Raw genomic sequence first — 24,539 nt, forward strand, 5'->3', positions numbered from 1 at the left:
TCATTGCTGAACAGCCACCAGACAAGGAGACTGACTCCGACAATGATGAGAGGGATCCCGGCGTGTTTGATGGCCAAATTGGCCAGCAGTTCAATTGAGATGCATAAGATGGGTTGATGTGTGTAAGGCTCAGTTTAGCGAGGAGGGGAAATGCCTAGGGATATCGGACGAAGCCACACATACGGAGATGGAGCTCCTTCTCTCCTTTCTCCATGTGCAAGGAAACCAAAGAAGATTTATTGATCGCGGAATCATGAGTCTCACCTGTTGGGATAAGGATTTTCCGTCTAGCAGTGGATGTGACGACCTTTTTATTTTTGACTTTTATCTGGATGCTGTTCTGGCATGTTTGTTGTTCATTTGGGGATGAGACTGAGAGGGTTGGTAGCGACCCATTTCTCATAGGACACAAAAGCTAGCTGAGAGATTTCAGCTGTCGGGTTCCACTCTGAGGAACAAACATAGCGAGGAAATGGAAGACCGCAGGCACAGTTCTAGTTAAGGCCCGGAGTTGCAGGCAAAGAAAAAATTCACATAAGCAGAGGCCAAGGATGGTGACAACAGTCAAAGTCAACCCACAGACCAGCTCCAAAGACCTCCAACATGATCTTGGTGCAGATGGCGTCACCGTGTATTCTTCAGCTATTCTGGGAGAGTCATGCGGAAGAAGCCTTTTCTGATCACATGCCACAAACGCAGTGGCTTGAGGGCTGTGGAGTGATGAAAACACAGCATTCCAAGACAAACACTTCCACTTGGTGGAAGAAACGACCATTGACTTAGGTTGCCGAAGAGACGTAGCAACCTTTCTTGCCCTTTTTGAGGTGTGCTTTGCTTTTTGATGACTTTTTTTTGTGATTTTTGCTGTCGCTTTTAGTGTGAAAAAGGCACCGCCTTTCAAGTCATGTAACTACCCAAAGCCAAAGATGTCTTTCCCTCATGACAAATCGGCCTGTTCACTTTTTAGGTCTGCCGCTCCAAATACAGAAAGTTCCAGGATTTCAAGAGCCATATCAGGTCAATCAGTCATCGACAGGTGGGTCTTGGAAATTTGACATTGTTCCCAGTGGTTTAGTTTGCCTTCCCTGTTGAGTCAAGCTGTAAAACTCTGAAACCGTGTCTGAACGTGTCCCTTTATTATTACAGAAAATGAATGAAGTATTCCAGACAGGTATTATCGCCAGTTTTGTTTTTTGGGCACTTGGGGTCATCTTTGTGCATGCTTGTAACCACTTACCTTTTTTGTACTTTTTTTTTTTACAAATCTAGAATCACCTGACTGTTACAGTAAGTCATCTCTTTTTGTTCTCAAAAAGTTCTCTGAGATGTTCAGACTACAAAGTTGCAGAGGTTGAAGATGATAGAGCTTAGCAGAGCTTGGAGAATTGCAGTTGAGGAACAGACAAGATTCAGTCAGGGCCAATCTGGCGTTTTTTCTTGAGGACTGAAGCCTTGCAGGAATCAAGGACCAACTCCAAGAGTGACCTGTTGGGGTACTTTATCAGGTTGACAGATACTGAAGTCGTGACTATATTTTTCTTTCTGAACAGGCTATCTTCCCAACATTGTCATTATAGATGGAGCCACCCGACAGAACAGTCTACAACCCTTCCTAGGTTTGTAAAGTCTATTGAAGATGACTGTGTGGAGTTCCCACAAAACCATCACTAATTCAGTCAGCCAAGATTGGATGGTATTTGTCATTTGGAGTTTTGTTTCTTTCTTTCGCCTTTTTCCTGATTACGGAATTGCCACAGATATGCATACTGATTTTGGCTTGAGGACTTTATATTCCGGAATGCCTTACTGCCGAATACCAATGATGCTTACTCGCGGAGATTCAAACCTGGGGCGTTTGCTCCGAAGTCCAGAATGCTAACCACTATTTGGAGAACTTGGAGAACAACATAGGAAAACTATGGAAGACCTTTCATTTTAAATTGGATGCAGTTCACAAAAGGGTGTGTAACTGTGCTTTTTGTTGGTATGAAACTGAAGAAAGCTACATGAACACTACATGAACATAAATAGAAATCAACACAAGGAAGCAGAAGACTGCTAAATATAAGGCAGTTGAGTCAGTAACGCTGTCAACATTAGGACACTGCACATGTTGCATCTAACTTAACGCCTCCACACCTTTTTATGATTAAATGAAAATATAAACATTTAGTGCATTTTGAAAATTTAGCATAGAATTTGATCAAATAGTTGAGAATTTCACAAACCTCTTTCCAGAATCAGTCATATTTACTAGCTGTTCCATCTGCAGCCACTTAGCATTTGCAGCAACAGCTCATCAACAAGTGCTGACGCAAACATTAAAAAGTGGATTACAAAATGACCACAAACAAAACATGCTCAGACTTTAAGGGTTGCTGACATGATCCTTCAACTTGGCTTAAATATGTTCTATATTGTTGTCTTTGTTGTTGTTTTTTAAGCCAACGTTAAATGAGTGAAAAAGACATAATTGTATGTATTGACTCATCTTGGACAAGGAGCGTTACCCTAAGTGACATCATGGAAGGCGCAGCTCTCATAAAGGCAAGACTAAACACGAGACAACGGACAAGATAGAAGACGGTTACACCGTGTGTTTCTTTGGCGACCACAGCGGTCAAAGATCCCTAGGTCATGTCTGTACACGTGAACGGAACGAAAGCACGAAACCCTCAAGCCGCACTCAAAAGTCTCCAGGTTGTCAAGTGACCACAGAGTAATGCCCCATATCATCCACCAAATATGGCAAAAGGTCAAATAACCAAGTAGTCTGTAGCCCAACTAGAGGGTCTTGGAAAATGGAATGGCACCAGTCTTTTCATTTTTTACCACTGTTTTAGGCTGGATTGGAGCAGGACAGCATACATACTGATTTGGACCATTTCATGTTTGCTTTGCGGGGGACTACACTTTTGTAAGGGGGGGAGGTGGACAGCTGCTTTTATAGTGCTATATCTGAATGACGATACTTATAGGTTATCACATGGTTTGTCTGGTATCAGGCCAGGTATCATGCCCCCAAGTGTCAGTATCAGATGACCGAGACCGAAGGTCGAGGGGCATGATACTGGGCCTGATACCAGACAAACCATGTGATGATCTTATTATCACATACTATTTAATCATGAGCTTATTATCACGTACTATTTAATCAAAAGACCATTTTGTTTCCAGAAAATGTTCAGTTTATTACATGTATTATATCTAAACACAATAATTGCAAAAATATTTCAATAATATTTTATCAACAGTCTGATCTTATCAATGTCTGACAATTAAAAGTTCCATTAATCAAGTTTGGGTTTTTTTTGGTGACTGGAGAAGCACTAGGAATATTTATAGTTACAGTGACATTTCCTGTCACATGCGCGGAGAGCACAGACGGCAGCAAAACAAACGCTGTGTGTTCACGCTCCTGCGTTGTTCTCTGATTGGTTGTTTCACGGGCACGATACCAGAGCAGCGCGCTCTGAGTGGACAGCTACGGGGGCTGATACTGGACATGGTTAAACTCTATATTTTATCTTTGACACGGTATCATTTCGGCCTTTTCCCCGTATCATTCATGGGCGTTTTTTTTAGGGTACAGGGCCAATTAATACTGTCGTATGTGATCATTTTGGTTATGCGTTCTCCTAGGTCTTCAACTGCTGACTGTCTGTTTTAATCCCGGAGCGAACCGCATTTTTTACCTGTGCCACATCTGTGAAGAAATGTTGCCGGACACTCAGATAGTATCTCACCTTACCTCCGTTTGCCATAAAGTCAACTACTGTGTGAGTTCCTGGGCATAACAAATCAACTTGGACAACTTTTTGTCATATCGGATTCCATCTATATGGTTTGTTGTGTGTGTCTGTGCAGAACTACACCGATCCAAATATGCTTGGATTCTCCTGGATGCCCGGCAAAGACTTAAGGGTCAATCTAGTTAGGCGGAAAATGACAAATCTGTCAGGACAGATCCAGGTGTGTATCTGGATGCACAAATATGACAAATAATGAGGTTGAATGCACCACGTAACAAAGCCAAATGAAAAGGAATGTTCATGTGAGATGTTCAAACTAGCACTGATTACTTTTTTTTTCCCCCCTCTTCCTGTTCAGATGTTGAATTTGCCTGAAAAGCTGTTTGCATTGTACAAAACGTATAGCTACTCTGAAGGTACACGATTCTCCCGTCTCACCAAGCAGGAATGAGCTCTTACTGGGCCGTGATGTAACACAGTCTGCTTCCTCTCACCAGTGATGCACTCTCTCAGTGAATTTGACAGTCTTCCCAAGCTGCTGGAAGGTAGACCTTCACTTCAGTCCACACCTCATTTTCAACAGTGTTTCATATCCTTCACTTCAACGAGGATGCTGCTCTGGTGCCTTCAACCCGCATTGCACTGCAGTCATTGCATTCTCTGAGGCAAATGGGTTACGTTCTGTAGGACTCAGTGAGGGAAATGGATTAGAATCTTGACCTGAATCAACATTCATGTATTTTTTATTTTTGCCTCGTGTTGGTAGACCCTGGGCAAAAGAGGGTGACTATACGAGAGTACCAAGCAGATGCCCAAAGAAAGTATCCACTTCTTGGTGAGTATCATTTCTAGCTGTTGCTTCTTGAAATTTGTACGCTGATTCCCCAATTAAGCAGATACATTCTATGGGTTTTTCTTGAAGGAGAACGTTTTAAGATTGTATCCTTAGTTTGGCGGGAGTCTCCCTTAGGAATTGAAAGCCCGAACATCGGCTGCAAACCAGATAAAAATGGCTTATATTAGGAAGTACAGGGTGACCCAAAAGATGTGAATTTTTGAAGTGTGTATTGGCAGACATGAGCCTGTGGTAGCACTGCGACAGGGTGGCCTTGAGCAACTCCGCCATTTTCGTAACCATGGATCAGTGGAACGGGCAACGGCGTGCGTTAGCCATGAAAATGTTTATTAAAAACGTGTCGTTTTGACACCTGCGCAGAGGGTCCTGATGTTTTTACAACTTAGGACTCGACTCTGGATGAGTTAAAACAGAATTCCGGATGAATAGCTGGGAGTCCATACAAGGAGGAGATCCCGAGAATATACCATCAAAGGTTCTCCTATATGGCGATGACAAAGCATGAATGCAGGTGGATCACAAGCACAGTGCTTGGATTAGCCTGCTGCTGTGTTTAATGGGACTGGGTCGGTAACAGAGGTGGACGCGCATTGTGGCCTCTGATGCGCAGTCCAGTGGGCCCTGGCAATTTAACGGCAATGAGAAGCATTCATTTGATTGAGATTGTACTTGGCTGAGTTAAACCCTCTCACCTCTTTGTGCCTCTTGTGCAAAAAAACGTAAAAGACGTATTCATGTATCTTTGGGGGTTTGGTCTTTGAACTTTGAAAAGCGTCCAACCTCTACTAACCTCTGTCTTGTAGGCATGCAGCACCTTGTTGAATGCACGTGTAAGGAGACTGAGAGGACGCATTACCTATGCACCCTCTGTGAACAGACGCTGGCCGCCCACGCTGTCATCAAACACGTCCTGAGCTTTGACCACCTCCAATGTTACTTTGTGAGTAGGGCTCCCGTGTGAATGGGATGGAGTGATCAAACTGGTTTGCCCTTTCCGCATCCCCCTCAATGGGGGGGCGCTTCTCTTGGAGTTACAGCCGGTGATGGTCCTCATTCCCTCCCCACACCTCTGTTGTTCTATTTTCCTTCCATACTCCTTCGCCTCCCTGAGACTGACTCTGTGAGTTCCTTCTGTATTCGCTTGATCTCCTGTGTGTCACCATCCTTGAAGGCCTTCTTCTGGTTCAGAAGGCCTTTGATGTCACTGGTGATCCAGGGCTTGTTGTTTGCAAAGCAGCGTACAGTTCTTACTGGAACAACAACGTCCATACAGAAGTTTATATAGTCCGTAGTGCAGTCAACCATCTTGAGGAGATGTCCCAATCTGTAGTTTCAAAGCAGTCTTTCAGGGCCTGCTCAGCTTCACGAGACCACTTCCTGAGTGACTGTGTGGACGTTGGCAGTCTCCTCACTCTTGGTGTGTCGTGAGGTTTAAGCAGCACCAGATTGTGGTCTGCTTTCCCCAGTGCAGGTAGGGTGGGGTGGCGCTGTATGCACCCTTGACGTTTGCATACGTCAGATCTAAGGTCTTATTCCCCCTGGTTATACAGTCCACATACTGAAAAGTACTACTGAAAAGTAGTCAGTGTTTTGTCCACAGTTACATGATTAAAGTCCCCAGAGATTAGCACCATAGACTTTCTTTGCTGTAGTACAAACCTGACATATACACACAACTTACAGTATCAAAGTGGCACTAAACTTTGCACACCCTTTATAACAAACGAGATGGTATTCCCAGAAAAGTTGCTCCTTTTTCCGGGAATTGAGGACTATTTGGCAGGCCCAGATCTTATGTAAGGGGCTGCAAATCAACACTTGAAAAGGTACGTTGCACAACACTCGGGTCACGTTGACATCCTCACTGCAGCTGCAGGATGTGGCAGTAAAACCATGCCGTTTATTGGAAATGGTGCTCAATGTGCTTTTGAAGAACTTGTCAATTCCGGCGTTTTTACACAAGTTGTCTTGCAGTGCAGCGCTGCAGAGAATCTGAGGTCATGATATTGTTTGTGCAGAAAGCCACTTCCCCCTCCATCCTGCTGCCCGAGCAGTGTTCCTCGTCTGACTTCATGTCTAAGATGCTCAGTTTGGCAAAGAAAGCGGCGAAGGATCACAGAGCTGCACACGCAAACATTAAGGTTGACACTTGAGCTTGGTGTACAGTATTAATTCCAGCTGTCTTGCTTTTTTTTTTTTTCTTGTTTTAATGTGATAACTGTCTTTCAGCAACTGAGTGTGGAGCCTGATGTTTTTGCATCAGTCAGTAACTCCTGTTACAAAGCCGGTGGGTGCATTTTATTTTCAATAAACCAACCTGTGTAGCATTTCTCAAGTATCTTGACTGATTTTTTTTTTTTAATTGTAGCTTTGAACATCATCCCATTGGAAAATGATGGTGATAGCTTGAAAACCTGTGTGGAACCTGTGGCCCCACTGGGTATGACCATACTCATCACTGAACATCTGCATGATGTTGCTGAATGATGTTTGACTCTTCATCTGGCTAACCCAGCTATCTATCTGTTATGACATAAATTAGACCTGTTCAGACCACAACTAGTTTGACCACAACTAGTTTGACCACAACTAGTTTTTGTACTGAGATGTCTCTGATACTCTGGGCCAATTGTCTGAATTGTGTGGGTAATGGTAATGGAATGCTCAAACTATTGGGAGTTCCAGGCTGCATGAATCTTCCCACCTTCAGCTGCCAATCAAGGTGCTAGGTGGTGACAATCTGGTGACAATTTGGACAATGTAATTTAGAAATTACATTTTAATCATCACAATCCTTATGATGACGACAAAGAGGAGAAACCGCACCTCGCCTGGATGTGGGATACCGGGAACCCGATGATGGCGAAGGAGTCCTATCGAGCACGGATGGCTTGTGGGACTCCTGAAGCAGCTGACAGATACCGTCAGGCCAAACGGCACGCGGCTTCGGCGGTTGTAGAAGCAAAAACTGTGGGTGTGGGAGGAATTCGGTGAGGCCATGGAGCATGAAGAGGTTGTGGCAAACCGTCCGGCGCCTCAGAAAAGGGAAGCAGTGCTGTTGGAATTTGACTTCCTGTTCTTTAGGTCAGTGATGGGTGTCGTGTTGGAGGCAAGAGATGACAACGAACTTGTCAGTTATACGGTTTACTCTCAGACCCGTCAGATTACACGGAGCTCTGGGGTGTAGCCAGTCGTTATCAACAGGCCGCAGACGCCATGTCCTCCCGTTATCTGTACGTAGTCAAAATCGTGGATGTGTGGGAGAGTTCCGTAACTGTATGTACCTGAAAGCGATTATGTGTCCTGTTGAGGGACTCTCTTGGCTGGCACGTCTCTTCAACATTGTGTGGAAGTCTGGAAAAGTACATTTTGGATTGGCAGACCGGGGTGGTGGTCCCCCTCTTTTAAGAAGGTTCACCGGAGGGTGTGTTCCAACTATATGGGGATCAAACTCCTCAGCCTCCCTGGGAAAGTCTATTCCAGGGTGCTGTAGAGAAGGGTACGACCGTTAGTCGAACCTTTGCTACAAGAGGTCCAATTCAGTTTTCATACTGGTCGCAGAACACTGGACCAGCTCTACACCCTCATTAGGGTGTATGGGAGTTTGCCCAACCGGTCTACATGTGTTTTGTGGACCTGGAAAAGGCATTCGACCGTGTCCCTCGCCGCGTCCATTCGGGGGTGCTCCGAGAGTACGGGATTGGTGGTGCGCTACTACGTGCCATCCAGTCCTTGTACAAACGGGGCAGGGGCCTGGTTCACATTACCAGTAGTAAGTCCAACCTGTTTCCGGTGAACGTTGGCCTCCGCCAAGGCTGCCCTTTGTCACCGATTCTGTTCACAATTTTCATGGACAGAATTTCTAGGCGCAGCCAAGGTGTTGAGGGAGTCCGGTTCGGGGGCTTTAGAATCTTATCTCTGCTCTTTGCAGATGATGTGGTGCTTATGGCCTCTTCGGGCTGCGGCCTTCAGCGTTTACTGGGACGGTTTGCATCCGAGTGTGAAGCTTCTGGGATGAGACTCAGTACCTCCAAATCAGAATCGGAAAAGGGTGGAGTGCTCCCTCTGGGTTGGGAATGAGGTCCTGCCCCAGGTGGAGGAGTTTAAGTGTCTCAGGGTCTTGTTCACGAGTGAGCGAAGGTGGGAGCTTGAGGTCGACAGACGGATCGGTGCAGTAATTCGGTCACTGTACCGGGCAGTCGTGGAGAAAAGAGAGCTGAGCCGGAAGGCAAAGCTCTCAATTTACCCGTCGATCTATGTTCCCACTCTCACCTGTGGTCATTAGCTCTGGGTCATGACCGAAAGAATGAAATCGCGGATACAGGTGACTAAAAAGAGTTTCCTCCGTAGGGTAGCTGGACTCACCCTTAGAGATAGGGTGAGGAGCTCAGTTATCCGGGAGAGGCTCAGAGTAGAGCCGCTTCTCCCTCACGTCGAGAGGAGTCAGTTGTGGTGGCTTGGGCATCTGGATGCCTCCCTGGTGAGGTGTTCCGGGCATGCCCAGTCCGGGAAAAGGCCTAGGCAGACCTAGGACACGCTGGAGGGACTATGTCTCACAGCTGGCCTGGGAACGCCTTGGTGTCCTCCCGGTGGAGCTCTAGGAGGTGGCCGGGGACCAGGAAGTCTGGGACTGCTGACCCGGATAAGCGGAGGAAAATGGATGGCTGGATTTGAATCAGTTTAATTTCTTCTTTGTGACTGTAATACACTTGGTTGCATGCATGTATCAATTGTGGTTTTGTTTCCTTTTATCAGATACGTCTGCTCCGACGTACAAAATACGTTGTCAGGTAAGAAGCTCAATGTTGGAGCACTTGTCCACTGCACGGCACTAGCTCCACTCGCCTCAGGGTTCTGAGCGCTCTGTCACTCGACAAACAATGAAGAAGAACGAGGGTCTCCTGCATTTACCTCCTATTGTGTTGATCACTGCAAGGAGACCATGTTTATCCAAGAGGAGACTGCGGCTAATGCGGCACGTTACCACGAAGGAACGGCAGTGGTTTACATCACTTAAATCTATTTTTGTTTTTAATTTGTTTCATATGGACTGAGAAACACTGTGAAAAATTTCCCACAGGAAGTAATGCACGGTGGAACCTCAGTGAGCATCAGCTCCGGTTAGCATGTTCTTCCTTTTAATATTTACATTTTTAGTTACATCTTTGCCTATGTTTGCACGCATTCTCTGATTAGCATACAACATGGTGCGCAACTTGTCATGTTAATACAACGCGTTAATTCAGCTTTGTTCTTGTTAATTGCAAAAATGTCCTTGTTGGTATCCTATTTGATTCCGAACAAAATGGCAGCCATAACCACAAATCAGCTGCCAGTCTATCAAAAATGTTCACGGGTCAATGCCTAAATATGTATATTGTTTGCAATTATGTTCTACGCTCGTTTTTTTGAAAGCAAACATTAAATTAGTAAGTAGTATTAGTACATTTTTGCACATGACTGCCGCCATTTTGGGTCCTCTGAGGTCGGGATAACCAGGTGCTATGCTAACCAGGACACAAAGAGAAGAAGAAAGGCCTTTGGTGGAATAAATTAAAACAGGTCGTTTTCGCAGGGAGCACGAAATCCAAAGAAATACAGCAGAAGTAGATTCTGGAAGATCTAGAAAGCGTTCTTATTTAGCTCATGCTAACTAAGGTGCCACTGTAAACCCATCCTTTTTATAGAGAATAATTAGAATGTAATAAGTATGAATGAAATTGATCAATTCGGAGCAGGAATGCCGTCTTTGTACTTTTGCCAAGATGTCTTTTTTTTCCATCCTCTTGATTTAATTTTCTTGGCCCCATGGTGGGCTATTTTAGCAGTAGCATTTGAGGTGCTTCCTTGGGTGACTGTATTCCAAAGATTGATACAACACAGTCCCGATTTTACGTGCAATAATGCTTGCCAACCGAGGCAAAGTCTTCCGGTGCGAGTCGGGGTACACCCTGGACTGGTGGCCAGCCAATCACAGGCCACATATAGACAAACAACCATTCACACTCACATTCATACCTATGGACAATTTGGAGTGGCTAATTAACCTAGCATGTTTTTGGAATGGGGGAGATATTTGAAGAAAACCCACACATACACGGGGAGAACATGCAAACTCCATATAGAGCTGGCCGAGGGTGGAATTGAACCCTGGTCTCATTGGAAAATTGAAATTTTGAAATAATTTTGCAAAGTAAAATTGCAAAGTGGAGTCAGTAGCGTGCAGTGGAAAAGGGTGCATTTGAGGACATCATGTTCAATACTAAAAAAAAAAAAAAAAAATCACATTTGTCTCTTTTGCAGAACTGTGCCAGAACCTTTGAGCAAGAAGACAATTATTTTCAGCACGTGCGAGCTTACTCCCACAAAATGGTGCGTCAGGGGAAAAAATGTAGTAAAGATCCGTCTTTGTATCATAAGATGTCACTTTTCACACGCTGTTTTTTTTTTTTTTCTCCCGAAGATGAAGAAACTCTGGAGTCGGGGTAACACGCGTGTCATAATCCTCAGATCTCCAATTTGAAATAAATATGACACATTAGCTTCCTTACTTTACAGAACAGGGTAATAACACCAGCAACCACAAGGCCACGGCTGAAAGTGCAGACATCTCAGAAGGTTCTTCCACACTCAACTTTGAAGTATTTAACATTCTGCTCAGCCCACGTATGACGTTTGATGCTTCTTGTGTCATCTGTTAGGTCAGAAACAAGTTCAGGATCTACTCCAGGAACTCTATGGCAGCTTGGCTCCAGGTGACCTCACCAGTCAAAGCAGCGCTTTTTGGCCCCACATGCCGATTGTACGTATGTGTGTTTTTTTCCCCCCCAGGCATTTCCCTGCTGGTGATGTGTAACATCACGGACGCAAAGACGACCACGGTCGTTTGTGTCTGCTTCGCTTGCGAAGATGCTTTCCCCAAGGCGCTGCTTCAAGACCACTTGCACTCACCAAAACACCTCGTACAAACACTGGTGAGATTTGTAGGCTTCTTTTAAGGGGACCAGAGGGGACCATTTTTTATTTTACGGCTACGTCTGTTTTGTTTTGTTATTGGCATGCGGTACATGCTAAAAATATAATTTAACAAGAAACATAAAATGGCAAAAACTGACAAATCGGCAGTAATTTTACAATAAAAGGTGTACTCTAACAAGAAACTTGTTATGAGGAAATATTTTTGTAGCATAGAGTTGAAATATGTTAAAGCTGTAAATTATGCGACACAAAACAAATAAAGTTGTAATCATTGGAAAAGTTAAGATGACATGAAAATATTATGGGAACATAGTCATAATTAGGAAAACGATGTTGAAGTAGTACATTCATTTTCTACCGCTTTTCCTCACGAGGGTCGTGGGGGGTGCTGGAGCGGGGTACACCCTGGACTGGTGGCCAGCCAATCACAGGGCACATATAGACAAACAACCATTCACACTCACATTCATACCTATGGACAATTTGGAGTGGCCAATTAACCTAGCATGTTTTTGGAATGTGGGAGGAAACCGGAGTACCCGGAGAAAACCCACGCATGTACGGGGAGAACATGCAAACTCCACACAGAGATGGCTGAGGGTGGAATTGAACCCTGGTTCTCCTAGCTGTGAGGTCTGCGCGCTAACCACTCGAACACTGCGCCGCCGACGTTGAAGTAGTTGGAAACTTAAAAAAAACACAGCAGAACGCTGTCAAAGAAAAAAAAAGTTGTAATGAGATAAAAGTTGTGATTTTCCAAGCGTCCAATTGTGAAAATGTGAGGAAAAATAAGATAATTTTAAAGGCATCAAGTTCAAATTAAAAAAATTATGCATTTTGAGGAACAACCAAAACTAAATAAAAGGGTTTGGAAAAATAGTTTTGGTAAAAGTGATTACGGGAAAGTTGATGGTAAAAAGTCTTATTTACTTATGTGACAAAGATGAGATGCAGTTTCTTGTTAGCGTATCTACCAGCAGCCCTTGCATCCTTTCATTTTTTTTTCCTGGGAAAAGTTGCAACAAGCGGATCATTCCTTCTCCACCACCACCTTATAATTTCAAGTCATCTGTTCCCTATGTATAGTCAATTTCTCTTGGAGATGAATAAAGTATCAACATTCTTTCCTTAGTTCTATCTGAATCCCTGGCGATTGCCGTTTGCCTGGCAAGAAGCTCCAGACCTCCAGTTCCTGGAGTCGCTGGTGGTGACGGAAGAGAAGGAAAGGGGATGGAAGCAGACCATTCTTCGGGTAATGATTTTAGAATTAAAAAAAAAAAGTCCATATTTGAATTGACTTTATCATCTTGAAAGAGTCTCCCCTCCCATCAGGTGATGGATGTGCCTGCCTCGGCGTTGAATGACCTCAGCCAGTTAAGTTTCAACACAGGTTGGTGTCCAGAATTGAGATACATACTTAATATCGGCTTTGATGATAATAGATTGTCCTTGAACCTAAGTAAAACTAAAATCATGCTGTTTGGTAACAGCAGAAAGAACAGAAAATAAATTTCTGGGGATCACAATAGATGAAAATATGAGCTGGAAACCTCATATTACAAATATTCAACATAAGGTGGCCAGAAATATTTCAGTATTGAACAAAGCAAAATTTGTTCTCAATCAAAAATCACTCCACACTCTTTATTGCTCTCCGGTTCTACCATATCTTACTTATTGTGTGGAAATATGGGCTAATAACTATAAAAGCAATCTTCACTCGCTAAATGTACTGCAAAAAAGGCCAGTAAGGATAATTCATCATGCTACCTACAGAGAACATACTACAGTAAACCTCGGATATATCGGAAATTCGCTCACAACAGACAGATAAAAAAGAACCGATTTTTCTGTAATGCATTTCCAATAAAAATTCATTGCATATATCGGATTTTTTATAACGGATTTCGCCTATTTCGGACAAAATCTCCAGTCCCGTTCCAATGCATTTCCATGAAATTTCCCTGGCATATATCGGATGGCCGCATCGTTATGCTAATCTTGTTGATGTCACTGGCTATTGTCTTTCTCCTGGCTCCAGATTTAGGACAAATATAAAAGTGAGTGACGTCAATAATACTAGCACAGCAGTGAATGAGATCTTAACCTCACTATTGGAAATAACGTAGGCCTGACGGGCGTAACAGGGTCTAGCCTAATTAACAATTTGTTATGCTCAGAGTCCAATAAAGTTCAATTCTCATTACCTTACGTCTCTTTTCATTGCCCAGTCCAGGTACATTGGAAACATAGTCAAGGAAGTGCCTTTTTATAACGGATAAAATCCCATTTACGCATATACCGATATATAAATCCGATATATGCGGAAAACGGACATTTTCCGGTATACGCATATAACGGATTTCGCTTATATCGGACAAAACCAGTGGGAACAATTGAATCCGATATATCCGAGGTTTACTGTACTAACTCCTTATTTCTAAAATCACAAATACTTCAACTTGCTGATATAGTTCATCTTCAGCTAGGCTAAAAACAACCAATTAGCTAAAAATGTCATCCAGTACTTCTCTACAAGAGAGGAGAAATATGATCTCAGGGAAGAACTACATTTGAAACACTTATATGCTAGGACTACGTTATGCTAGCCTGCAAGGAGATGCAACACAAAGTGCTTTCCAGAATTAAAACAATTACCACAATTAAAAAGGAAAACAATGAAGCAAAAAGAAAGCCCCTCCTTCCCACCCTCCATACTAGACCCACACACGCACACACACACACGCAAGCACACAATCACACACAGTAGGGAGACATGGCATGGTACTGAGGAACAAGGAAACGCCACCTTTGGGGCCGTCCACACTGGGAGGAGCTGCAGGCCGTGCCATCGGAGGACCAGCACCCGGGCCCCCCCGACTCCGTTAGACGGGCGGACCCCCACATTAAAGGGAGGAACCCCCAGCCGGCCGTGTCGAAGGGACCCAAGGATGGCACCCCCTCAGCATACCCGAACAGCCCCCAGTGTGGAGGACCCCCCTGAAGAAACACTGGAGTTAGAAGCTAAAGACTAAGAGCATAAAATAGGACTAAAAGATAAAACATAACACTGGAGTTAAAAAACTGAAGACCAAGAGCAGAAAATATGACTAAAAAGATAAAAACAAAACACTGGAGTTAAAAGCTGAAGATTAAAAGCATAAAATATGACTAAAAAGATAAAAACAAAACACTGGAGTTAAAAGCTGAAGAATAAGAACATAAAATCGGACTAAAAGGATGAAAACATAATAAAAGCTTAACAATATTAGTTAAAAGCCTGATTAAAAAGGTGCGTCTTTAATCTTCTTTTAAAAATATCAACAGTCTCCGCAGTCCTGAGGCTCTCCGGCAGGCCTCACCGTGGGTTTTTGTTCTGGGTTTTGGTTTCGCTAAAAGGCCAGTGCCGGAGGACCGCAGGGTCCGCGGGGGTTGATATGGTAAAAGCAGATCAGATAAATAAGAAGGGGCAAAGCCGTTAAGACATTTAAAAACCAGTAAGAGAATCTTAAAATGGTCACGGTACGTTATTAAAAAAAAAAACAAAAAAAAACCTTAAACTGTATTATGGAAAGCAGGAAGTGAACAAATGTAACAGTTACTGATTGTAAAAGTAGCAGATGGAGGGGTAGGATTTAATAAGCTTTGCTAAGCAGGGCACATCTACATATATCATATCATATCATATCATATCATATCATATCATTCACTGGACAAGTTGGAGTCGTCAATTTGTTGTCGTTTCTTCTATTTGCAGTGTTGGAGAGATTTGGGCCTCACCACGAAATCCTGAAACGAAACAGTAGGCTCTCTCTCTCTTTCTTCTTGTCGCTTTACTTGCCATGTGAATGTGGTGTCGGCAAATAATGCGACACAAACCATCTCTGCAGTTGTGTTTTAGTACATCAGTTAAACAATAGTGAACAATAGCCGTGATGTGGGTTACCACAATTAAGTCCCGATTGACTGGAACTCATTATTTTGGCAAAACATCTTGGAATTTGATCACATCCAAACACGTGTTGCGTAACGATCAGGTCACGTTGGCTTCTTAAGTTGGATTAGTGTTCACCACCAGAAAAAGAAAAGTCCAGAAAAGTCATCTGGAGTTCACATGAAAAGAGTCTTCTTCTTTCTCTTTGGGCTTTTCCCTTCAGGGGTCGCCACGGCAAATCAATCTCCTTCATCCAACTCTGCCTTCTGCAGGGTTCTCCCTCTCCCTCCCTCGCTTCTTCCTTCTTCCAAAAAAAAATTAATACAAAAATTTTTTAAATTATATTAGGAAAGCAGGAAGTGAACAAATGTAACAATTACTGATTGTAAAAGTACCAGATGGAGGGGTAGGATTTAATAAGCTTTGCTTCTTCCTACTCCTTTTGGACATGTGGAACTGGGAACTGATTATGGGATGCACTCAATTGTAATCTGATGCATGTTCAAATGAAATTAAACCATTACCAATTAACATAGCATGTTTTTGGAATGTGGGAGGAAACCGGAGTACAAATAAAAATAGTAGTAAAAATAAAATTAAAAAAATTTAAAAAATTTAAAAAAAATTAAAAATTAAAAAAAAAAAGTTTAGAATTAAAAAAAATAAATAAATAAATAAAACAAAAACAAAAAAAACTCAAACTAAATTAGGAAAGCAGGAAGTGAACAAATGTAAGAGTTACTGATTGTAAAAGTACCAGATGGGGTGGTAGGATTTAATAAGCTTTGCTTCTTCCTACTCCTTTTGGACATGTGGAACTGGGAACTGATTATGGGATGCATTCAATTGTAATCTGATGCATGTTCAAATGAAATTAAACCATTACCAATTAACATAGCATGTTTTTGGAATGTGGGAGGAAACCGGAGTACAAATAAAAATAGTAGTAAAAATGAAATTAAAATTAAAAAAAAAAATTTTTTTAATTAAAATTTTCAAAAATTTTAAAAATTAAAAAAAGTAAAAATTAAAATAAATAAATAAAACAAAAAAAAAAACAAAAACAAACAAAAAAACAACTCAAACTATATTAGGAAAGCAGGAAGTGAACAAATGTAACAGTTACTGATTGTAAAAGTACCAGATGGAGGGGTAGGATTTAATAAGCTTTGCTTCTTCCTACTCCTTTTGGACATGTGGAACTGGGAACTGATTATGGGATGCACTCAATTGTAATCTGATGCATGTTCAAATGAAATTAAACCATTACCATAAATGTCTCCTTCACAACACATGAAAACAACTAACACGAGTAAAGAAGATACACGCCACCCAATAACTCGACAAACGACAAACACAATGATGACACACCAACGGCCTTGTTTAAAGTTGCTCTTGTTCTTGTTCCAGGACAGATGTTCAAACAAAGGATTCATCTGTGAACAGTTCTCACAATACACTTTTAACCACACTGGCAACATGCAGCTATTTACACTGGCCTGTGTTATGTTACCATATCGTGACTAACTACTGATTACCCGTACAGCTATATTCTCTTGGCAGGCCACAACGCCAAAACATACCTTTATCCTCAGATGACCCTCATTCATGTAAACACACACACTTGCTCAAGACAATGAAGGGAAAAACAGCTGAAAGATTTACAGATGAGAGGAGACGGTTCGCCAGACACACACTTGAAGTATTTTATATGCATACAACAAATTCTTAGTGCACTTCAATCAGTCGCACAATTTGAGCATTCCGATTGATTGCTTCCTGCCAGACGTTGAAAAGGCGGGTGAACTTGAATCCAACTTAAGAGGTCTGTGTGACTTTGGGAGGCCAACGTGACCTGATTGTTCCACGAGATGCGTTTGGATGTGATTGAATTCCAAGATGTTTTCCAGGCAGAAGGCATTTCCAGATAAGGACTGAATTCCAACCACCCACGTCGTTGCTAATTTAACTCATTCATTCATTCATTTTCTACCGCTTTTTCCTCACAAGGGTCGCGGGGGTGCTGGAGCCTATCCCAGCTGTCTTCGGGCGAGAGGCGGGGTACACCCTGGACTGGTGGCCAGCCAATCACAGGGCACATATAGACAAACAACCATTCACACTCACATTCATACCTATGGACAATTTGGAGTGGCTAATTAACCTAGCATGTTTTTGGAATGTGGGAGATATCCGGAGAAAACCCACACATGCACGGGAAGAACATGCATACTCCACATAGAGCTGGCCGAGAATGGAATTGAACCCTGGTCTCATTGGAAAATTGAAGTTTTGAAATAATATCCAATGAAAAAGTCAATAGCGAGTAAAATTGCAAAGTGGAGTCGGTAGCGTGCAGTGGAAAAGGGTGCATTTGAGGACATCATGTTCAATACACCCTGAACTGGTGGCCAGCCAATCATAGGGCACATATAAACAAACAACCATTCACACTCACATTCATACCTATGGACAATTTGGAGTGGCCAATTAACCTAGCATGTTTTTGGAATGTGGGAGATATCCGGAGAAAACGCTGGCCGAGGGTGGAATTGAACCCTGGTCTCATCGGAAAATTGAAGTTTTGAAATAATATCCAATGAAAAAGTCAATAGCGAGTAAAATTGCAAAGTGGAGTCGGTAGAAAAGGGTGCATTTGAGGACATCATGTTCAATACACCCTGAACTGGTCGCCAGCCAATCGCAGGGCACATATAGACAAACAACCATTCACACTCACATTCATACCTATGGACAATTTGGAGTGGTCAATTAACCTAGCATGTTTTTGGAATGTGGGAGATATCCGGAGAGAACATGGGGAGAACATGCAAACTCCACATAGAGCTGGCCGAGGGTGGAATTGAACCCTGGTCTCATCGGAAAATTGAAGTTTTGAAATAATATCCAATGAAAAAGTCAATAGCGAGTAAAATTGCAAAGTGGAGTCGGTAGAAAAGGGTGCATTTGAGGACATCATGTTCAATACACCCTGAACTGGTCGCCAGCCAATCGCAGGGCACAAACAACCATTCACACTCACATTCATACCTGTGGCCAATTAACCTAGCATGTTTTTGGAATGTGGGAGGAAAAAAAACGAGTACCCGGAGAAAACCCACACATGCACAGGGGAGAACATACAAACTCCACACAGAGATGCCCGAGGATGGAATTGAACCCTGGTCTCCTAGCTGTGAGGTCTGCGCGCTAACCACTCGATTGCCGTGCCGCCCGCTAATTTAACTGATGTACTAAATAAACAAGCGAGCCTTTTCCCACACCTGCAGACATGGTTTGTGTCACATGACTTGCCAACGGCGGCACGTAACAAAATAGCCAATATTGTTGTCTCCTCAGTTCCGCCTTCCCACACGTCTCTCGGAGGCAAGCGCTTGCCTCTGCTGGGTGAGTAAACGGGTGAACCCGCCCGTTGTAACGTGACTCAAGAACCTCCTTTCACCCCCTGCTTTAACGTCGCAGGGTCTGCCTTTCTGGTGATGCACGACTCCTACGACGAGTCCCGCCAGGTCACGACCGTTTCGGGTCTGTGTCTGCTGTGCGAGAAGCGGCTGACTGATACGGAACGCTCCACTCACATTTTCAGCTTGCAGCACATCCGGAAGTATCTCGTAAGTTCATCATTTGTACGTCGTTTTTTTGGAATTTCGCCCATCATCCACAATCCTTACTGTATGTTAGACACGAAAACACACGTCTTTCTCTTCTCTGTGTGGTGTAAAGATGGTGGATAATTGTGCTTCATTTTTGGAGGCCATATTTTTCATGAATTATATGGCTTAACATTTCCACCAGATAACCATAGTGAATGGTTGTATTGTAAAACGACTACTTTCTTTTCATTCTGGTAAACTCTACTTGAACTTAAGAGGGCTCCGTGACTTGGGGAGGCCTACGTGACTTAGGGAGGTCAACGTGACCTGATTGGTACACAGGATGTTTTTGGGTGTGATGTTCTGCCAAAATACTTGGATCCGGTCTCGAGGGATGACCAGATAAGGACTGAATTCTGGAAATCCACGTCATTGCGCTTGTTCAGGGGTGGGCAAACTACGGCCCGGGGGCCACATCCGGCCCGCCAAGTGTTTAAATATGGCCCGCACGTTCTTTCCAAACCTAACATACAGCCTGACATCATGGCTTTAGCCAACCTTTTGATGGTTTAGGTAGTTTTTTTTTTTTATCAATTTGTTTATTTGATGTGATCTGCTGTTTACAAAGTGCTCCTGAATAAAGGACACAAGCACATATACATAGCAGGTTGCATGACACTTACAGATACAATCATTCCAGGTGGACTGTTAGAATTATATGCGTAAAATATATAGTCTGGCCCCCTGTCAATTTTGTTAAATCAATGCGGCCCGCGAGTCAAAAAGTTTGCCCACCCCTGCTCTTGTTCATGAGGTCTATATAAGTTTTCCTACAACTGCAGAGGTGGTCGTGTTGCTTTATTTGCCAACAGTTGCAATAGTTTTATTTTTATTTTTTTTATTATTTCTCCACTTTCCCACTTGACAGTTGATATAATTCAAAGTTCTGTAATTTTGGTAGTTTTATACGTGGTTGCAGTTCTTTTGCAACTCTGGCCGTGCACCATTATGTGCTACATAGCCGATCAAACCTTACCTCAGTAAGCGTTGGTTGTGGCTGCGGGGACGAAGGTTGTACAGTATTTATTTTTTTCCGGGTGGGGAAAACCGAAAAGAATGGTTGTGTTTCAGGTTCCCCTTCTTCCTTGTCATTACTTTTGAACAAATGCGACTTATCTTTTTGTCTGTGTTTGGCCTTAGAAACCATCACGTCTGCGCCTCACCAGGCTAACGTGCTGCTAGCACTCTATCCACTCACCAGCAGCCCCGTCTTTACAAAGAAGAGGACGGTACAAAAAAATTAAAATACATGAAAAAAAATATTTCAGAATATGAAAGCCATACAGTATTTTATACAGATTAATTAACAAACATTTACTTCTTGAAATTTTAATGATTGGGGCTTATAGATGAGGAAAACCCAAAAACACCTTCAAAGGTATCCTGAGCCTTTTAAAGGGTCTCGAAGGCCCTGTCCACACGTATACATGTTTCTCATCAATAAACGTTTTTTTTCCACGATTTGGCCTTTTATCCACACAAGCCTGCAGATATTTGGTACTAAAAACAAAAGTTCTCAAAACCTTATAACTGGAGTTTTACATTACGTTTATGCGACCTGTATTTACATCAGAAACAAAATGGACTTTCAATATTAGTGCAGACCTGCCAACGTGTAGGAATGTCATACTCTGCATACAATTTGACTCGTAAATACGCTTGTGTGTTTCACTTTTGGCCATTTTCTTGCATCTCGCCGGCCTCCATTTTTGGATTCAGGTTGTACAATATACAATACGATTATACAGATCGGTAAAATATGATCAGTTTCTCAATAGTATTTCAAATCGGTGGGGTGGCGTGAAAGCATTTCTGTTCTCCAATGTGTCCATGAGAGAAAATGGAGAACCGATGCGCACACAGACGGATGCAGAGTGAACTTTAACCCCATCTCAAAAACAGCAGCAGTAGCACCATTACGTTTGTGTACCTGTGAGCGTGTGGCAAGGTGTCGCTATGACGAATAAGTGATCGCCATTACTTGCGTTCTTATTGCGTCTTTTTAGCTGTTTTACTATCTTTAGAACAGGGGTGCTCACACTTTTTCAGCATGCGAGCTACTTTTAAAATGACCGAGTCAAAATGATCTACCCACTACAAAAATGCAAAACATCTATTTATTTTCAAATGTATTGAGGATTATTTGTACGTACAATGTATGTTGATGTACCTTACATAACCAAATGAGCCAATATTGCAAAACACACATAATTAACTATTAACATTTTTTGTAATTACCTGAGTTTACTTTGATGACTTGCACTGAATTGAACCAGCCAGGGATGCATAGTCCGGACAGTAGCTGCTGATAGCCAGCCTCAAGCACACTTCCAAATGTTTATCAGTCATGGATAATATCCGTATCATAATATCCGTATAATATTCCATATCCGTATGGAAGTGATATGTTTTTTGCCTTTTTACTTGGTCCAGTTTTTGCCTTTTTACTTGGTCCAGCTCCTTCACTCATTTTAGTGACCATAAACTTTAGCGAGGGCTTAAAATCTCGCAATTCGCCGACTAGCTTAGCACTTTGCATCGTTGTTTACGCATGAGCGGTGACCTAAAGGTCAAAATTCAGTTGTCATCTGATTGGTTGTCCTGTATGTCAATCAAGTAACGGGGATGGATGATAGGCTGACATCGTAAGTTCTGCTGCACTTAGAGACGTTGTTTGATTTGATTGGTCGCCCGAAGGGCAACATTCAGTTGTCATCTGAATGGCTGCCCTGTATATCAATCAAGTGACGGCATTGATGCTGGGATATTTTTTTTAATGTCACGCCGCGATCGACCAGCGATCGACCAGCGATCGACCAGTACCACCTCCGCGATCGACAGGTAGCTCGCGATCGACTTAATGAGCACCCCTGCTTTAGAACGTACATGAAAAGAAAGACGCCTGTGTTTGTGTCTCTCATCAGGATTGTGGATTATGGGCAAAAGTATTTTATAATTCTAAATTTAATCCGAAGTGGTGTTTTGTGTGCTTTCTGGGTATTTTTTCTTTTTCCCGTCTGTGAAGGTGCAATGCAACCCTGATCTGGTACCCTTTCCCAACGATACGAGAATACTGCTGAACCTGGCAAACAAGGCTGCTGCCAGTCACGGTGTATCACATGTGCAGGTGCTGTAAACAACACTGTCCATAGGCCTCATCTGTAAAAATGTGTACTACGGACAAATTTCAGAACTACAAAAGAAGTATCATATTTGGAAGACACAGCAGTGGCATCATAAATGCTGATATCAAGGCATTCCATTTTGAGTGAGCAAGTTTCTATGTGGGCTGCACGGCGGTCAAGCGGTTAGCGCACAGACCTCACAGCTACGAGACTAGGGTTCAATTCCACCCTAGGCCGTCTCTGTGTGGAGTTTGCATGTTCTCCCCGTGCATGCGTGGGTTTTCTCCGGGTACTCCGGTTTCCTCCCACATTCCAAAAACATGCTAGGTTAATTGGCCGCTCCAAATTGTCCATAGGTATGAATGTGAGTGTGAATGGTTGTTTGTTTATATGTGCCCTGTGATTGGCTGGCGACCAGTCCAGGGTGTATTGAACATGATGTCCTCAAATGCACCCTTTTCCACTGCACGCTACCGACTCCACTTTGCAATTTTACTCGCTATTGACTTTTTCATTGGATATTATTTCAAAACTTCAATTTTCCAATGAGACCAGGGTTCAATTCCACCCTCGGACAGCTCTATGTGGAGTTTGCATGTTCTCCCCACGTTCTCTCCGGATATCTCCCACATTCCAAAAACATGCTAGGTTAATTGGCCGCTCCAAATTGTCCATAGGTATGAATGTGAGTGTGAATGGTTGTTTGTCTATATGTGCCCTGTGATTGGCTGGCCACCAGTCCAGGGTGTACCCCGCCTTTCGCCCCAAGACAGCTGGGATAGGCTCCAGCAACCCCATGCGACCCTCATGAGGAAGTTAAATAATATAACTATTAATCAGGTAGAAAATCACTGTGTACACTTTCCTTTCTTCCAATAACTAAATGAGTACCCCAAGGCTCTGTTTTAGGTCCATTGCTGTTTTCTATTTATGTGAATAATCTTCGTATTGATCAATGAAAAGTATTGAACGCCTCTTTTCATTTTTATGCAGATGATAGTCATCTACTGCTCCACTCCTTTTAATTGAAAAAGCCTTTTGTGTCTTGTATATTTTAACCCGATAGAATAACAACTTGATGTTTGTCATCGTTTATAAATCGAAGACGTGATATTATCAGGATGCTAAAATCAAATGATGAAATATTTAAAAACACTGCTTGATTTTTCAGTGTGGTTATTACACTAGTGTGTAATAATGTTTATGATAAATGACAAATGATATCTGGCTGTCATGTAAAATCGCAACTTGAAGTTGATGACATGTTTTCATGCAATTATTGATAAATCTTGCTTGGCTTCCATTGCATGTTTGTTTCTAACGTATGGTCTGACTTCCTCACTCAAAATCTGCCACTGTTTTGCCGTGTCTCCAAAAAAAGCTTATCGGGATCACATACGTAAAATTTACAGATGAGGCCCCCTGTTCTGTCAAGTCTACAATATTAGCTCAATGACTCTTACTTTTACAGGAAGTGAAGTTGCAGAGGCCGCTGACGGAACCTTTCACATTCAACACAGGTGACTCCTTTTGTCCAAATCACTCATGTTCACATCTGGCCAACAACAAAGCTGGCAAATGGTCTCCCGAGCACCCTGGTGGTTTTTACACTCTTCCTCCACTGTTTGCCTGCAGCAAGATGGATCTTGATGCGCCAAGGTGCCCTTCACCCTGCAATCGTACCTGGAGTACTATTGAGTAAGCCAAGCCGAAAAAACTTTTACAGGGGACCTATTATGCTCATTTTCTGTGCCTTCGTATTGAGTTGCGGACTCCTCTCGAGCAGCTACACGCAATAACCCACACAGAGAGCTTCTTTAGTCAAGTTAGCCGTCCTTCAAACCTTAACAAATATTTCATGGAAGCCATTGCGCTGTGCTAACACGGTGAAATTAGAATGCGGGGGTAGCGAGGGCAAGCCTGCAGCTTGTACCCCGGGCATGCCCATATATGCGACCTCAATGTTGAGTTTAGGTCCATCCCAAACTTCTTTCAGGGCTCACCTCCAAATGCGAAAACCTCATTATCTGGAACTTTGGGATGGTTTAACACCAGAAGTTCCAAGGTGCATGTTTGAATGTTTTGAACAGGAATACCAACCAAATGCCATAATTGTACAAACAAAGTAGTAGTAGTAGTTTCTAGGTATGTAAAAAAAAAATGTGTAGTATTTCTGCCAGCCATGACTCATTAAAGGCATAGTAAAGACTAATGTTCTAG

The 24,539-nt window shown here is 42.8% G+C and overlaps 1 protein-coding gene across 8 annotated transcripts in view; it reads left to right on the forward strand.

Annotated features, from left to right (window-relative positions):
- LOC131101543 (uncharacterized) overlaps positions 1–24,539 on the forward strand; it is a 40,457-nt gene that overhangs the window by 3,499 nt on the left and 12,419 nt on the right. For 4 of the 8 annotated variants that reach the window (XM_058046807.1, XM_058046800.1, XM_058046801.1 and 1 more), the window contains exons 2-28: positions 968–1,036; positions 1,147–1,171; positions 1,270–1,287; positions 1,551–1,616; positions 3,643–3,779; positions 3,868–3,972; positions 4,111–4,168; positions 4,250–4,297; positions 4,519–4,587; positions 5,412–5,548; positions 6,627–6,749; positions 6,838–6,895; positions 6,977–7,048; positions 9,364–9,398; positions 10,912–10,980; positions 11,072–11,093; positions 11,167–11,226; positions 11,310–11,363; positions 11,440–11,582; positions 12,719–12,838; positions 12,919–12,976; positions 15,344–15,388; positions 18,881–18,928; positions 19,004–19,152; positions 22,220–22,321; positions 23,791–23,839; positions 23,955–24,017. In XM_058046807.1, coding sequence (XP_057902790.1) covers positions 968–1,036; positions 1,147–1,171; positions 1,270–1,287; positions 1,551–1,616; positions 3,643–3,779; positions 3,868–3,972; positions 4,111–4,168; positions 4,250–4,297; positions 4,519–4,587; positions 5,412–5,548; positions 6,627–6,749; positions 6,838–6,895; positions 6,977–7,048; positions 9,364–9,398; positions 10,912–10,980; positions 11,072–11,093; positions 11,167–11,226; positions 11,310–11,363; positions 11,440–11,582; positions 12,719–12,838; positions 12,919–12,976; positions 15,344–15,388; positions 18,881–18,928; positions 19,004–19,152; positions 22,220–22,321; positions 23,791–23,839; positions 23,955–24,017 — 2,002 coding nt within the window. The other 4 variants (XM_058046803.1, XM_058046804.1, XM_058046805.1 and 1 more) reach the window with 4 other exon arrangements.

Source organism: Doryrhamphus excisus, chromosome 14 (genome assembly GCF_030265055.1).
Source record: "Doryrhamphus excisus isolate RoL2022-K1 chromosome 14, RoL_Dexc_1.0, whole genome shotgun sequence".
NCBI classification, from domain to species: Eukaryota; Metazoa; Chordata; class Actinopteri; order Syngnathiformes; family Syngnathidae; genus Doryrhamphus; species Doryrhamphus excisus.